The sequence below is a fragment of the Fusarium tjaetaba genome (assembly GCF_013396195.1).
Source record: "Fusarium tjaetaba strain NRRL 66243 chromosome Unknown NRRL66243_c0000022, whole genome shotgun sequence".
NCBI lineage: Eukaryota > Fungi > Ascomycota > Sordariomycetes > Hypocreales > Nectriaceae > Fusarium > Fusarium tjaetaba.
The window spans coordinates 1-13,895 of record NW_023501218.1 but is presented as its reverse complement, the minus strand read 5'-3'; the positions used below and the strand labels follow the sequence as shown (position 1 = coordinate 13,895).

General features: G+C 49.0%; 5 protein-coding genes across 5 annotated transcripts; 4 read left to right on the top strand and 1 right to left on the bottom strand.

Moving 5' to 3' along the window:
• Positions 1 to 274: 274 nt before the first annotated feature.
• Positions 275 to 2,165, top strand: FTJAE_982 (uncharacterized protein; the record flags this gene model as incomplete). Its single annotated transcript, XM_037356779.1, has 7 exons — positions 275 to 438; positions 563 to 578; positions 643 to 786; positions 838 to 1,361; positions 1,490 to 1,562; positions 1,624 to 1,643; positions 1,754 to 2,165. 7 exons carry the CDS (start codon positions 275 to 277, stop codon positions 2,163 to 2,165), a joined length of 1,353 nt encoding a protein of 450 aa, XP_037211849.1.
• Positions 2,166 to 5,203: 3,038 nt separating this feature from the next.
• FTJAE_981 (beta-1 4-mannosyl-glyco 4-beta-n-acetylglucosaminyltransferase) lies at positions 5,204 to 6,334 on the bottom strand (the record flags this gene model as incomplete). Its single annotated transcript, XM_037356768.1, has 1 exon — positions 5,204 to 6,334. One exon carries the CDS (start codon positions 6,332 to 6,334, stop codon positions 5,204 to 5,206), a length of 1,131 nt encoding a protein of 376 aa, XP_037211848.1.
• Positions 6,335 to 7,460: 1,126 nt separating this feature from the next.
• FTJAE_980 (threonine aldolase) lies at positions 7,461 to 8,722 on the top strand (the record flags this gene model as incomplete). The annotated part of the gene is made up of 3 exons (XM_037356757.1): positions 7,461 to 7,536; positions 7,591 to 7,849; positions 7,900 to 8,722. The coding sequence occupies 3 exons, from the start codon at positions 7,461 to 7,463 to the stop codon at positions 8,720 to 8,722; spliced, it is 1,158 nt and encodes a 385-aa protein (XP_037211847.1).
• Positions 8,723 to 10,092: 1,370 nt separating this feature from the next.
• Positions 10,093 to 12,315, top strand: FTJAE_979 (trehalase; the record flags this gene model as incomplete). Its single annotated transcript, XM_037356745.1, has 4 exons — positions 10,093 to 10,271; positions 10,330 to 10,989; positions 11,039 to 11,226; positions 11,279 to 12,315. The coding sequence occupies 4 exons, from the start codon at positions 10,093 to 10,095 to the stop codon at positions 12,313 to 12,315; spliced, it is 2,064 nt and encodes a 687-aa protein (XP_037211846.1).
• An 809-nt stretch (positions 12,316 to 13,124) lies between these two features.
• On the top strand, positions 13,125 to 13,686 carry FTJAE_978 (DUF74 domain protein; the record flags this gene model as incomplete). The annotated part of the gene is made up of 3 exons (XM_037356735.1): positions 13,125 to 13,202; positions 13,259 to 13,289; positions 13,346 to 13,686. The coding sequence occupies 3 exons, from the start codon at positions 13,125 to 13,127 to the stop codon at positions 13,684 to 13,686; spliced, it is 450 nt and encodes a 149-aa protein (XP_037211845.1).
• Positions 13,687 to 13,895: the final 209 nt, after the last annotated feature.

The following is a 13,895-nucleotide window of genomic DNA, read 5'->3' as shown; positions in this document are numbered from 1 at the left end:
ATTTACCAGCCAGCCCATCATTCGCCAACCGCTCTATCTTGCGGCGACAAGAACCCTACGAACAAATACAAAGGCACAGCATCACTCGTTAGGCGCCCTCACAGGAGGGAGCCCTTGACTTTGAGCACTGACGTCGACCTCCTGGAGCCCTGCGTGCCCTGGTCGATCATCGCTCCACTCAAGCAAGCTCTCCTCTGCTCAAGCGAATGAAACGCCGCAGCGCCTAGCCCACACTGCTGCCACCTCTGGCTGGGCCAGGTGATTGAAGATTGGAATGTCACAACACCCCGCGACGACTTGCAGTCCCCAATCACTATCTTTTGGCGCTCCCGCTCACTGCTCATCCCTGCACGAGCTCTACCTTGCCTTAGGCCTCCCTACCTGGCCTGACCTGGAGCTTGAGCTCTCCTGCTGCCATCGATACATACCATACCCTGGGTTAGTTAGTAGCTTACCTGGGGAGCTAGCAGTGCGATAGCTGCCGGTCTCACGACTGCTGCCAAGTACCTCGACCTGCGTTGAGTTTGATATTCGCGCTTACACTCGACTTAACCCTCTACAGCACCAAATCTTTCTCGGTAACCTCTCTGGGCTCCTTTGGCGCTGCATCTGCGCTAAAAGCTACGCTACTTGCGCCGCCAGGCACGGGTCGTTCCCACCACTTCCCCATTCCTTGCCCCCTCAAAGGCCCCAAAGGCTCGTGCCCGTTGGTGGTCTCTGCTGGGTGTCTTTTGGGTGCCCTTTCTGGCGTCTCTGTTGACTGTCTCGGCCGTCATCTCGTCCCAGGTGGGGCTCTTTTTTTGTGCCTCCGCCTAGGCGTCACCTGTACCAATCTAGGTACTGCTCCTCCGTCGTTGCACCACGAGCCTCTCCTCCTTCACTATTTCCATCGCCGCTCGAACCCGCCTCCGACGCCGACGCCGACCTTGTTCCAAACGCCTAGACGCTGGCGCGCACAACTTTGCAGGTGCAGATGTTACTTGTCGCCTGCCACCGTCATACAACTCGCTTTTCCTGAACCGCCATCCTGCCGCTCCTCTCGCTCCTGTCACCAAGAACCACGACCCTGCATCTGAGCACCAACAAGAATTGTCCGCCCATAAAACACCCCGCCCACCACATCTTCTACCCTCTTTCGCGAGACCGAGACATTTTGTGTTCTTCTGTCAAAGAGGAGAAGCTTTCAAAAGAAACGGCATTTCTCTCGTTCGTCTTTGCGACAAGCTGCAGCGTTCTTCCAATCAGCACCCCCGCCTTCACCCGACCGCCTACCGCAGCCCGACCAACGTTTTTCGTGACCCGATAGCAAATATGGCAGGGTTATTCCAAAGGGTCTACAATTGGCTCATGCGCATGTTCTGGTAAGTAGCCATAATCATGAGGTTGCTTCCACGGAAAACCAACAGAAACTTCTTGGTTCATTCGCGACTGGCTGTTCTGCACACAGCTGCGACAGCTTTTGAACCCACATGCTGATAATGACTCCCAGGGCGATGGAAATGGAAGTGACGATGGTTGGTTTGCAAAATGCTGGAAAGACCTCGTTATTACGAGTTCTCGCTGTAGGTTTCGACATGTCGGTTTTTTTGCTTGACCGCTTGTAGCTGACTGTCGCGTTTGTAGGGCGGTGAATTCACGCTCGAGTAAGCGCTTCCCAATACCGGCTCTTGCCATGAATTTCCTCGATCTCGCTGCAGCCTGTCCGGATATTTCAACTGTGTCATGAGGTCCCAATGCTAACTCCAGATGATAGCTCCATCCCCACCGTTGGTTTCAACATGAAAAAGGTACAGCGCGGACATGTTACCTTGAAGTGTTGGGATATTGGTGGCCAGCCCCGGTTCCGAACCATGTGGGAAAGATACTGTCGAGGCGTGAGCGCCATCGTCTTTATCGTGGATATTGCCGATACACCATTGATTCCCCAGGCGAAGGAGGAGCTCCATGATCTCATGAGCCGCAAGTCGCTTGAGGGTATACCACTTCTCATCCTGGGGAATAAGTCCGATCTTCCGGACAAGCTTTCGGTGGATGAGTTGATTGACGAGCTAGACCTGAAGAGCATACGTGGTCGTGAGGTGTGCTGCTATGGTATCAGCGCGAAAGAAGAGACAAACCTTGACGCAGTAGTCGAGTTTCTAATGAAGTATGCCACGCGACCATAATCAGCGCCATAACTCGCTGGTGTGGTTGCTGTAACACTCGCTTGGGCATGTTTCCACACCCTCTGACTCAAGAGGTAACAAGCGTCCAAGTCTGTGCCAGTTATTCCAGTATCTGGCAGACATAGGCTTCTTTGCTTGCGCCTCGGGCCAACAACAGAGCACAAGACCGGCGTATGACAAGCGAGTGAAAAGACCAAGGGTAAACATATATAAATTCCTCTCTCACGAGCTCATGAGTTTTCCAGATATCTGTTGGCCCATACGCAGCTTTTACTGGGGTTTCGAAGACTTCTTCGCTGCTCCTATGTCGCCATTACCCAGGCCCTGGAAAACCATGACACTTTTCTTTGTTAATGGACGGAGCATAATCTTGCATGGTGGGAAGAAATCCAGCACTGGCTAGAAAGGAGAAAAGGTCTTTTCCCAAGGGACGCCGCTTTTGTATATGGAATTGGCGCTTGCCACTCCTCACTGTTTCCTTTTGTTATTCACTGGAGGCCTAGGCGCTATTGTTTCTGCTGCTGTTGACGATGATGACGATATGATTCTTGGATGTTGTTTTTCTGCTTGGAACATACTATGATCGAGTAAAGCATGGGCAGTTGTCGGCCACAGCTTGTGTAAGTAACCTGCAAGCGGCTGACTAGAAACGGCTGATGACTGAATGATTATGTCGTTATGAAAATGTTCGTTCAGTTTTTAAGCCTGGTAGTTGATGGGAAGACGTGTTTGTTTATAGACAAAGGAACCAGAACCAGAACCAGAACCAGATTCGAGTTTGAATGTGTGACTGAGTTGTGTTTTGTTAGTCAAGAATAGTGGCAAGAGATGGACTCTTTCTGAGCTGTATCGCAGAAACCCGTGTTGGCTGAGGGGATAATGAGCGACTTTATTAGGCATTGAATGGGTTTTCAAGATTGACTGTTTGTTGGAGAGAATCGAACGTCCCAGATGACATGGGTCGAGTTGTCAATGTGAGGCGGAGAAAGTCCAGGTGATGCTTGGGTGTGGATACTTATCAACACCCATTTTCACAGCCAAGAGTCTTTTTTTCAATAGAAAAAAGCCCAACAAGTAAACCAGAAGCTGTAGAATATCGCCAAATAGTAGAATAAACAGAAAGAATAAAATCTGCAGTCCAAGAAAGTACGAAAGAAAAGAGGTGAGGGAGGGGTTGTTGATGAGGGAAACTCTAGGAGGCTACACACGGACCACTTGATGCGTTGGCCAACTCATCGCTGCAGTTGACAAGCGCCGCACGCCAGTTTTGCAGTGGCTCATCGCCCTGTCAATCCCGCCTCGCATCACGCAGTGCATCGCGTTCCCGCCCGCACCCACACCCCGGCCGAGCGAACGAACTGGTGAGGATCTGAGGTGCAGCAGGGAAGGATATCGTGGGTGCCTCTGACTGGGTGTTGTCGTTTTCTTGAACGGCCAGGTGCTTCCGATGAACGGGTCCCTTTCCTAGATGGTCGGTTCCATGTCTCTAAGCCTTGTAGGCGTGAGTTATTTCCGAGGCCAGGGCAGGAAAGAAAACTTGAGACCTTGATCCTAGGTGACAAAAAGACTTAGGTAAACTAGCATAAGCTTAGGATACCTTGTGTTGAGTTTATTGCTATATCCTGCATCAAGGCCTGATGTTTTCTTGCTCCCTGAGGCGAGGGGGCGTCTATTCCTTGAAAGTGTTCTGTTTCTAAGTCGGGGTAATCCATCGTGCTGCAGCTCGTTGCTCGAGAGATCGTCGTTGATAGGCGAGGAAGTAAGGACAGCCTGTAATTACGAATGGAACAAATAGTAAAAAAGCCTGGCCAGGAACAAGTCTGGGCGACATTCAGCTTTGATACTTTCAAGAAGATGAGCGCGATGAGGTCATGTTGCGCACTCGGACAGCCCTCGGGAGCTCCGATCAGACGGGGACGGCGGTGAACGGAGGCGGAGCGGAGGGCTCTATCGGTACGGGGGTGGAGACGGAGTGGTGAGATAATTCAAACAGCGCAACTGAACGTCCTGTGAAATATCTGTGAGATTCAATGGACAGAAGTGCGAAGTGTATTGGCATATGGTACGAATGAAGTCGAAATAGAAATAAGAAAAAAAACTATCGTGTGGGAAAGGGTCGAAATTATTACTTCCTCGTACGGAAATGAAATGGAATTCGAGGTCTGGAAAAGGTGGACTCGGGCTTCTAATTGGAGCGCCGTCAACGACTGTGAGCGAATCGAACATCTTGCGCTAGACAATGGCTTTTCTGCAAATGGACATTCCTCACACGGCTCAAGTTCCGAATGACTTTTGAACCCCTGATATGACCGACCCTAGGATGCTTATTGGGAGTGACACTGAGGCTATCGTGACTGGACCACCTGGTAGTCCAAGAGCTGAGGAGCTGCGGAGAAAGTGACGCTACGTGACGAGGATCAGCTAGCGATTGGATCGCGATGTGAGCCGATCATCGCTTAGACGAGAGCTGACCTCAGAGACTGAAGGTTGATGACTTGATGTTGCTGATCGAGAGTTGTGATGGTGGAGAGAAGTTGCCCAAGGGTGGATTCTCGATAATGGATGGATGCCTGACTTGGGTTACCGTTAGCTGGGCAAGTCCAGTGAAATGGGCTAGGTCTAGGGAGGAAGAAGGTTGTTGCCGTCACAGGGCCACCGTTTTCGGCACATTCCTTCCTCCCCCTTGAATATTGTACGAATGTGATTCCTTCCCTTCAGAGGAGGATCTTAAATTGATCAAGACACACTCCAAATCGAACTCATGACGATAAAGAACCATATCTAACAGTGCCTGATCAACAGTAAAGGATTCATGTGCACGAATGTCAAAGACAGTTTTGAAGATTCTGTACCGAGGCGCAGTTACTCCAAAGTTGAGGCTTGGGAGTTGTTGGAGGCTGAAACACTTCATTATTGAAGGGGTATCTCGATTCTCATAACTAATACATCCAGAAATCATGAACCAAACCAAACCAAACCGGACCGGACCAAACCATGCCTAAAACATTTCTCATAATCATCCGCCACAAAAGATAAGTTCATGGGTAGTCGCTAAACCCCGCCGTCTTTCCACTTCGATCAAGCATATATCGAAACCTCCCCCGATCTTCAAGCAGACATGTTGGAAGGTCGACATTATTGTCTATTCGAGTGAAAGTATTCTCTTTACGTCCCCATAGATCAACGCCTTCACGTATTGCACTTGCGATACGATCTCGGTCGCGGAAGGATTCGTGGTTCATCCACGCATGCGAGAAACTGGCCATCTTATTCAGGAATTGGCCTATTGTCGAAAAGCACGAGCTGCAGTGCCAACCGGCATTGGCCAATGTTCCCTTTTCCAAGTCCCTGAGAAGAGGAATTCCTGCATCTCCAGTTCTCAAATTTCCAGGAAGGATGGTATTACGCATGCCTTGGTAGTAGGTTGCCTGTGGGAATGGCCACTCGGGGCCATCATGTAGGAACTGGAAGGAATAATAATAAAACTTGGACGAAAGGGTCAGGCGACGAGGGAAGTTGCATGTTCGAAGTACCAGCATCGTTGCAGGGCGCAGAATCTCGTCGACATCGGCAACCAGAATGACATCGCCTTGAGTTGGGGTTTGCTCGCCAGTGAGCTTTGGGAACACTTGGTCGAACATGGCGTTGCGCTGTAAGTCTTCTCGATCCCAGTGACGCAAGGGCTTGAAGTCCTTTGGATACTCGAGCTGGTGATAAATCATCTTGTCATGGTAAGGCTCAAAACGTTTCCAGTTGTCACGGATGACAAGGTCCTTGGGGCCACCCTGGAAGGTGAGTGGTGCCTCAACGACAACAAAATAATCGACATAATTATAAAGGGTCTTTAATCGAATCTCGAGAAAGTCCAGTTCTGTATTGACCATGAAGAGGTCGTAAATCTTGCGGCGACCGTTTGGCGCATCGGGATGAGGGTTGAAGACAGTGTAGCCATGTGAGGCGCATAACGAACGAGCGGCATCTGAGGCGTAATATTCGTGATGCGATCTTGAAAAGTTAAGTCGGGGAAGCGAGAGAGAAACGCTGATGTCTGTATCAGTGATGCGATGAATGCGTGAACGATCAAAGAACGGTTGCTTAGATAGAAGCACGACCACGCAGACGAGGGGTATCAACGAGAGGAACAAACGATAAGGCACGCGAGAAGCCATAATGAGAAATATCGCACATCAAGAGAAATGAGAGAATAAGAAGTCAGAAGAACGTTAGTGCAACAGGGCTGCTATTACATGGCAGCAGTGACATGTGTCTAATAACACAAGGTCGCATGAGGGAGCAACAAATCGGTAATCACGGCATCTTGTCCCCAGAAGGATTCGAGAATCAGCCCGCTAATACGTTGATCTTGGACTAAGTCACTAAGGCACGCCCTCAGCCTCAACATACAGGGATGGTCAGGCCGTTTTACACGAGTTTGTTCCAATACGACGTACGCAGGGCGTTGCTTCATTGGCTGAAATGTCTGTTCCTGTCAGACTATGAAGCCGGCAATCTAACAAGCGTCGGCAGCTGAAGACACTGATAAGCACCGACGCCATGTAATATAAAACAAGTGTTTGAGGCTTGCTTAATCTAGTTTGATAATGATATTCTCGAAATCTCCCAGGGCTGATAACGATGAACGGGCTGACGCAATTCCATACGTAGGTACTTTTCGATGTCCCACGTGAAGATACTCGTAGCTCGTATCCATAGCATAGCATTGAGGCCCGCTATTACTCTCATCCCAATGACGATCAAACAATGCAACGAACACTAATTAAATGGCTGAACTCAGCCAGTGGCCTCATTACAAACCATCTATAAGCAGAGCTAGAGACTTTGTAAGGAGATTCTGTTTATACACATCAAACGGAAATAAGCACCGTTTGATAATGGTAGACCCTTGAAGTTGGTTAGTATTGTGAGTGAGAGTGGGAGGGAGGCTCCATTAATAGGTAGATATCGATATCGGTATCGCTTCCGGAGCCGAGACGGGGGCGGCATCGGCTCTTTCAACGGGGCCAAGACTCGCTCCGTGTTCCCCTCATTATCGACACGTTTTTTGTGGAGGTTGTACCCCGTTCTACGCCCTATAACGACTTGACTCTATTGTTCCGTTCTGCGGAGATTGAGAGCCTCTCGAGTCTAATTCGCTCTTCTATCATGATGAGTCGTTCTTCTCGACTTATCGTATCCTCGGCAGTTCGCAGCTTGTCAAAATATCCTCTCCGTCCTCTATCTATATCACGCCCAATTGTTTCTTCGCAAAGGACTTTTACCTCTTCATCTGCCAAAATGGGAGACGCTATCTCTGAGAAGCCTCATAATGCCTGGCTCGGTGCCAAAGGACCTGCAGCTCTTGACCTCCGCAGTATGTAACTCACTCACAAGCAGACATGTCAAATTCTAACATTGGTTGGTATAGGCGATGTGGTGACAACACCAACGCCAGCTATGTTGGAAGCTGTCAAGTCATGCTCTCTCCTTGACGATGTTTTCCAGGAGGACCCTGCTACAAATGGCCTTGAGGCCTATGTTGCGGAACGCACCGGAAAGGAAGCCGGTCTTTTCGTCCTCTCAGGAACGATGGGAAACCAGCTCGCTCTTCGCTCTCTTCTCACTCAACCTCCTTATTCAGTTCTGTGCGATTACCGAGCTCACATTTTCACCGCTGAAGCAGGCGGGTAAGTACTAGCAAGTCAGTCCTAAGTTTCGTGGATTGACGAATTCGTAGCACTTCAAACCTCACAGGGGCTCAGATTCAGACTGTCATTCCTAAGAATGGCAGATACATGACGCTTGAAGAGATTCAGGAGAACGTGACTCTGGATGATGATGTTCACGGCTGCCCTACACGCGTCATAAGTTTGGAGAACACTCTTCACGGCATGGTCATGCCTCTCAGCGAAGTCAAGCGAATTTCTGAGTTCGCTAGAGAGCACGGCATTAAGTTACACTTGGACGGCGCACGACTATGGGAGGCAGTCGTCTCTGGAGCAGGTTCTCTAACAGAATACTGCTCTTACTTTGACACCATCAGTCTATGCCTGTCCAAGGGTCTTGGTGCCCCAGCAGGAAGTGTCATTGTTGGCCCCAAAGCCACCCTGAAGCACGCCCGCTGGGTCCGCAAGTCTATCGGCGGCGGTCTACGACAATCTGGCGTTCTCACATCTGCAGGACGCATTGCTATCGAGCAGACTTTTGGAAAATCGCCCAACGGCCAAGATGGGCCTCTCAAGGCGTCTCACGAGATGGCACGCAAGGTCGACGACCTCTGGACGAGCATGGGTGGCACAATTGATGAGCCGACGGAGACCAACATGGTGTGGTTGAACCTCAAGGCGACAGGATGCAGTACGAAGCGGTTCATTGAGATTGGCGCAGAAGCTGGGCTCAAGTTCATGTCTAGCCGGTTGGTGACGCACTACCAGGTCGCGCAGAATGAGGAAGAGGTTCTGAGACGGTTGAAGATTGTGTTTGAAAAGGTTCTAGGTGAGGGAGGAGATTCCAGTGCTCAACAAAATGTTGGAAAGGGCAGTGTATATGTGCCTCAATAGATGAAAGGATAGAGTAGCATTCAATCTAGAGCTTGCTCTTTCGGTCCTACTCCTTACATATGTTAGTGAACTACTGTGAGCCGTTTCAGCTATCGAAAGATTTTTATAGCAGACTTGTCCATATGAGGCTGCTCTTTAGAGATGTCTTCACAGTTAGGGCTAGATGTTGACCGGCAGTTCTTGGTGTTAGTCACTAACGGTATTGTCTCGGCCAATTTCATATGATCAGAGCCAGGACCAGGATGATGATCGACGACCTTGCGCAAACTAAATTGACATTTCAGAACTATTCAGGCAGGTGTCAAGATATTTGACGGGATTGCCGAGACTGAAGCTGACGATTCACTGCATCACCAGCCTCAACAAGTATGGGGGGAATTAGTCATGAAAATGAGCATCTGTCGGTCCTATTACACCGAGAATCAGTACTCGAGGTTTACCGTTTGCTAGATCTTCTTCTTAACGGGCGAGCCAAGAACGCCGCTGACACTTCTGTTAGGCCATGCACTTGGTAGAATCTGTTTAATTTCGCGCCCTGCGAGAACGTTTATTCCCAACGCCTGAGACTTGGAGACTTGGGACTTGAGACTTGGGATTTCTTGACGTCACTGGCCAATCGGTCAAATAAAGCTGCAAGCAGCGTGTAAATGATGCCGAAGCTAAGAGGGGAGAGTGCGGGGAATAAGAGCAGAAACAAGGATTAGATGCAGATGTTTCTCCACGTTTGGTTTGTTTATTTTCTGTGGCGTCTGGGGGTGTAGAGACTATCACGTCACATAGAACATGACTGATTTGTATTCAATTACTGTAGACTCATTATAGAAGCAATATTTTATTAGAAAACAGCTCAATGGAACAGAATATTAGTTAGGAGAGCTCTGGTTAGGTCATCCATCTCGGTATCATGATGTAAAGTTGGATTTAAGCCCCTTGGCAAAAACAAACGCTAACTTTACCTTACCATGAACCTTGAACTGCACAAGCTCGTACCTAGTGGAGGGTGTCAAGTAAAAGGAAAAGGAAAAATGTGGAAAATTGGATAATGATCGTCAAGCTGAGCTCTGTCTTTGCTTTAGCAACCCCCGGCTTCCATCTTCCATTCCCTTCTTGGCTGACAGCCTAAATGTTCCTGTTAGCAACTAAACAAACCCATGACAGGTTCAAATCCTGTTCATGTTCACTAAGTATCATGTCATGATTCTTCTTGGCTTTGCCGAGTCACAAGCTTTGTGACTTTATGCAACTCTAACTGTATATATAAATATACTCTCTCTCATCCCCTCTCCTCCCTTTTGAATACCACCCTGCTTCTTCACTACTCAATTGGCACTTCTCGGTAGCTTTCTTTAACTTGAAGGAAGTAATACGTGATGCCGTCTCCACGACATATCGCTGCGGCTTTGGCTGCGTCAGCGACAACTGTGTCTGCTCTATACGTGAACGGCACAGTCGTTGCACCTTGCGACTCGCCAATTTACTGCCATGGAGAGATTCTCGAGCAGGTTGAGCTTGCCCAACCTTTCAGTGACTCCAAGACCTTTGTCGACATGTAAGTAATCACCCAATCCTCACTGTTAAAACCATTACAGATACTAATTCATCTCAAGGCCAGCTATTCGTCCTCTGAGCGAGATCCAGGATGCTTTCGACAAGTTGGATAAGCCGCTACGTAACAATTCGGCTCTCACGGAGTTTCTCAGTGAATACTTTGACGATGCTGGTGGTGAGCTCGAGGAAGTCCCCGAAGATGAGCTCGAAACAGATCCCAAGTTCCTCGACAAGATCAACAACACTGCCATCAAGGAATTCACACAAAAGGTCATTGATATTTGGCCTGATCTGACTCGTCGCTACGACCAAGACTCCAAAAACTGCAGCGATTGCCCCAACAGTTTCATCCCTGTCAACCGATCCTTTGTCGTTGCTGGTGGCCGTTTCCGCGAGCCTTATTACTGGGATTCGTACTGGATCATCGAGGGTCTTCTTCGAACTGGTGGCTCTTTCATCAACATTGCAAAGAACACCATCGAGAACTTCCTTGATTTTATTGAGGAGTACGGCTTCGTCCCCAATGGCGCTCGTATCTACTACCTCAACCGATCTCAGCCTCCTCTGCTGTCTCAGATGATCAAGGCTTATATCGAGCACACCAACGATACTGATATTCTTGAGCGAGCTCTTCCTTTGCTTGTGCAGGAGCACGAGTTCTTCATGACTAACCGTTCGGTTCCGGTCTACATTAACAATGAGACTTACTACCTAAACACGTATGACTATCGATTCCAGTGCATTGCTTTCCACTAACATGCTTAATAGATATAATGTTTCCAACACTCGACCACGACCCGAGTCGTACCGCGAAGATTATGTGACTGCAAACAACGAGTCTTACTACTCGCCATCCGGTGAGGTTTACAGCGGTGGCGAGGAACTCAACTTCAAGACAAAGGAGGCTCTGTACGGAAATCTCGCCAGTGGTGCAGAGAGTGGTCTCGACTATTCAGGTACGTTCACGAACTTGATCAAAATTGAAGCTCATGTCTAACAATCACATAGTCAAGTGGGTGGCCAGACCCGATGATGCTATTCGCGACAACTACTTCCCTCTCCGATATCTCAACACCAGAAACATCATCCCCGTTGATCTCAACTCGATCTTGTACGGAAACGAGATCGCCATTGCCGAGTTCTATGAGCAGACAGGCAACAGTAGTGCCAGTCGTCAATGGCGTGAAGTCGCTGCCAACCGCAGCTTTGCCATGCACGCTTTCATGTGGAACGAGACTCACTGGAGTTACTTTGACTACAACTTGACTTCCAAGGCACAATCGATCTTTTATCCAACCGACAACAGCACTGCCGAGATTGACAAGGAGAATGCTCCCAAGGGCAAGCAGGTCTTCTTCAGCCCTACACAGTTCTACCCCTTCTGGCTGGGTGCTGCCCCCGACTATCTCAAGAACAACCCATATGCAGTCCTCAATGCTTACAAGCGTGTCTCGTACTACCTTGATACCCGTCAGGGTGGTATTCCTGCCAGTAATGTCGAGTCGGGACAACAGTGGGATCAGCCCAATGTCTGGCCTCCCCTGATGCACATCCTCATGTCAGGACTTGAAAAGGTCCCTGCGACATTCGGCGTCATGGATCCTTCTTTCATCGAGGTCCGTAGACTGGCTCTCCGTCTCGCACAGCGATATCTGGACTCAACATTCTGCACTTGGCGCGCAACTGGAGGAACAACTTCAGACTTGCCCCGAATCCAGTCAGCGGCTGAGGGGGCTAATGGCATCATGTTTGAGAAGTACGCCGATAACGCTACAAACGTTGCAGGAGGCGGTGGTGAGTACGAGGTCGTTGAGGGCTTCGGCTGGACGAACGGTGTTCTGATCTGGGCTGTTGACGAGTTTGGCAACAGACTGAAGCAGCCTCAGTGTAATTTCACTGGGGACTCTTCTAATGAGCGCCGTGATACCGACAGTGCTGTCATGCTGCATGCCCGCGATGCTGCTCGTGTCAAGAAGTTTGGCAACAGAAAGAGGGCCGCTGAGAAGGCTGCCCACAAGAGGTCGAGCCGTCTGTTTCACTTCTAAGATCTGATGGTTATTAATGATTGTATGAATGAGGAGTACATATTATGTTAGTGTTACTATACTTGATAGCGTCTATAATTGTATAGCATATCCAGAAGTTTGTGTATTTGACATATAATTGTGATGGCCTCCTCTGAAGTCACGGCCCCACTCCCGGACCGGACATACCGCCGCCATCGTATTGACCGTAAACTCAATATGTCATTATCTAGACTTAATCATAATATGACCGAAAAAGCAAGTAAGTTATGAAAGCCTTATGAGGCAGGACGCCATCACGTGTCCATAAGCTGTAACAGCACAGCCACCAAGCCTGAATTGAACGAGGCGATGAGGTTGACCACTAAGAACTCGATGCAAGCTGTAAGGCCAGCGAATGAGCTACCGAGAACTACAGCCCAAGTCATGAAGGGGACAAATACGATGATTGAGTGTGGGGTGATTGGCGGTTAGATCGGCATCACCACATTGACTGGGCGTTATTTGGCTTCGAGCCATTGATGTACTTACCTTGGGATTGAGATGATTATCCCTCAGGATCCGAGAAGGCACGTCTGGGGGCGAGCCAATTGGATAAGTGAGGTACCTACCTAGCCAGCACTGATATCAGACGTGCCTTCTCGGATTCCAAGAGATGGGACTACCTATAAAGATGGAGCTGGTTCCTTCATCGTGTGTGAAGGATTCTTACATGACAACACCAAACAAGATCATATCCCCAATTTCTTACTTACCTTATCTTACTGAACTGCACCTTTCCAAGTCTTACTATTATCTACACTTACACGATTTGAAAACATAACGTCAAGATGGTTGGTTTCGGATCAGCAAAGCACCAGAAGGAGGATGTTGCAGATATCCCCGCCAACTTGTCCGACTTACACTGCGTGAGTATTCATTCTCTCGTATCTCTGCTGAAGATCATCTTACTTACAGACTATAGTTCACCGAGACAGACAACTGTATAACCACAAGTCAGCCATCATTTTCCCCAATTCCAATTCCGCCAACTCCAACTAACACATCCCAGCAATGATGGACCTTCCCGGCTACCGCGTCACCAAAGTCCTTGGGACAGTCTACGGCGTCACGGTGCGCTCACGCAACTTCGCCGCAAATTTTGGCATGGCTATAAAGAGCTTGGTAGGCGGCGAACTGGCCTGGTACACTTCGATGCTGTACTCTTGCCGCAACGACTCCATCAGCCGGGTTGTGCAAGAAACGAAGAAGAGAGGCGGAAATGCCGTCATTTGCCTGCGCTTTGAGACTGGGGATTTGGGAGCCTATGCACTGGCGAGTGCGTATGGGACTGCTTGTGTGGTTGAGAAGATTGAGGGCGCCAACGTTGAGGCGGTTCAGTTGACGCATTAACTTACATAACTTAGTCTGATGTTGAGCCGGAGATTGCGAGGATACCCTTTATAATTTGCGTCAGTAGCCGCATCACTGTTCTTCTCCTACCCCTTCTTCTTGTCCTTCGATAGCATTACTTTTTATCAATTTGGATCATCTTTTCACTAAACGGATGCTTGTCCATAGACCATGAGCCCAATTGCGATTATAATACCCCGGATTTTGAG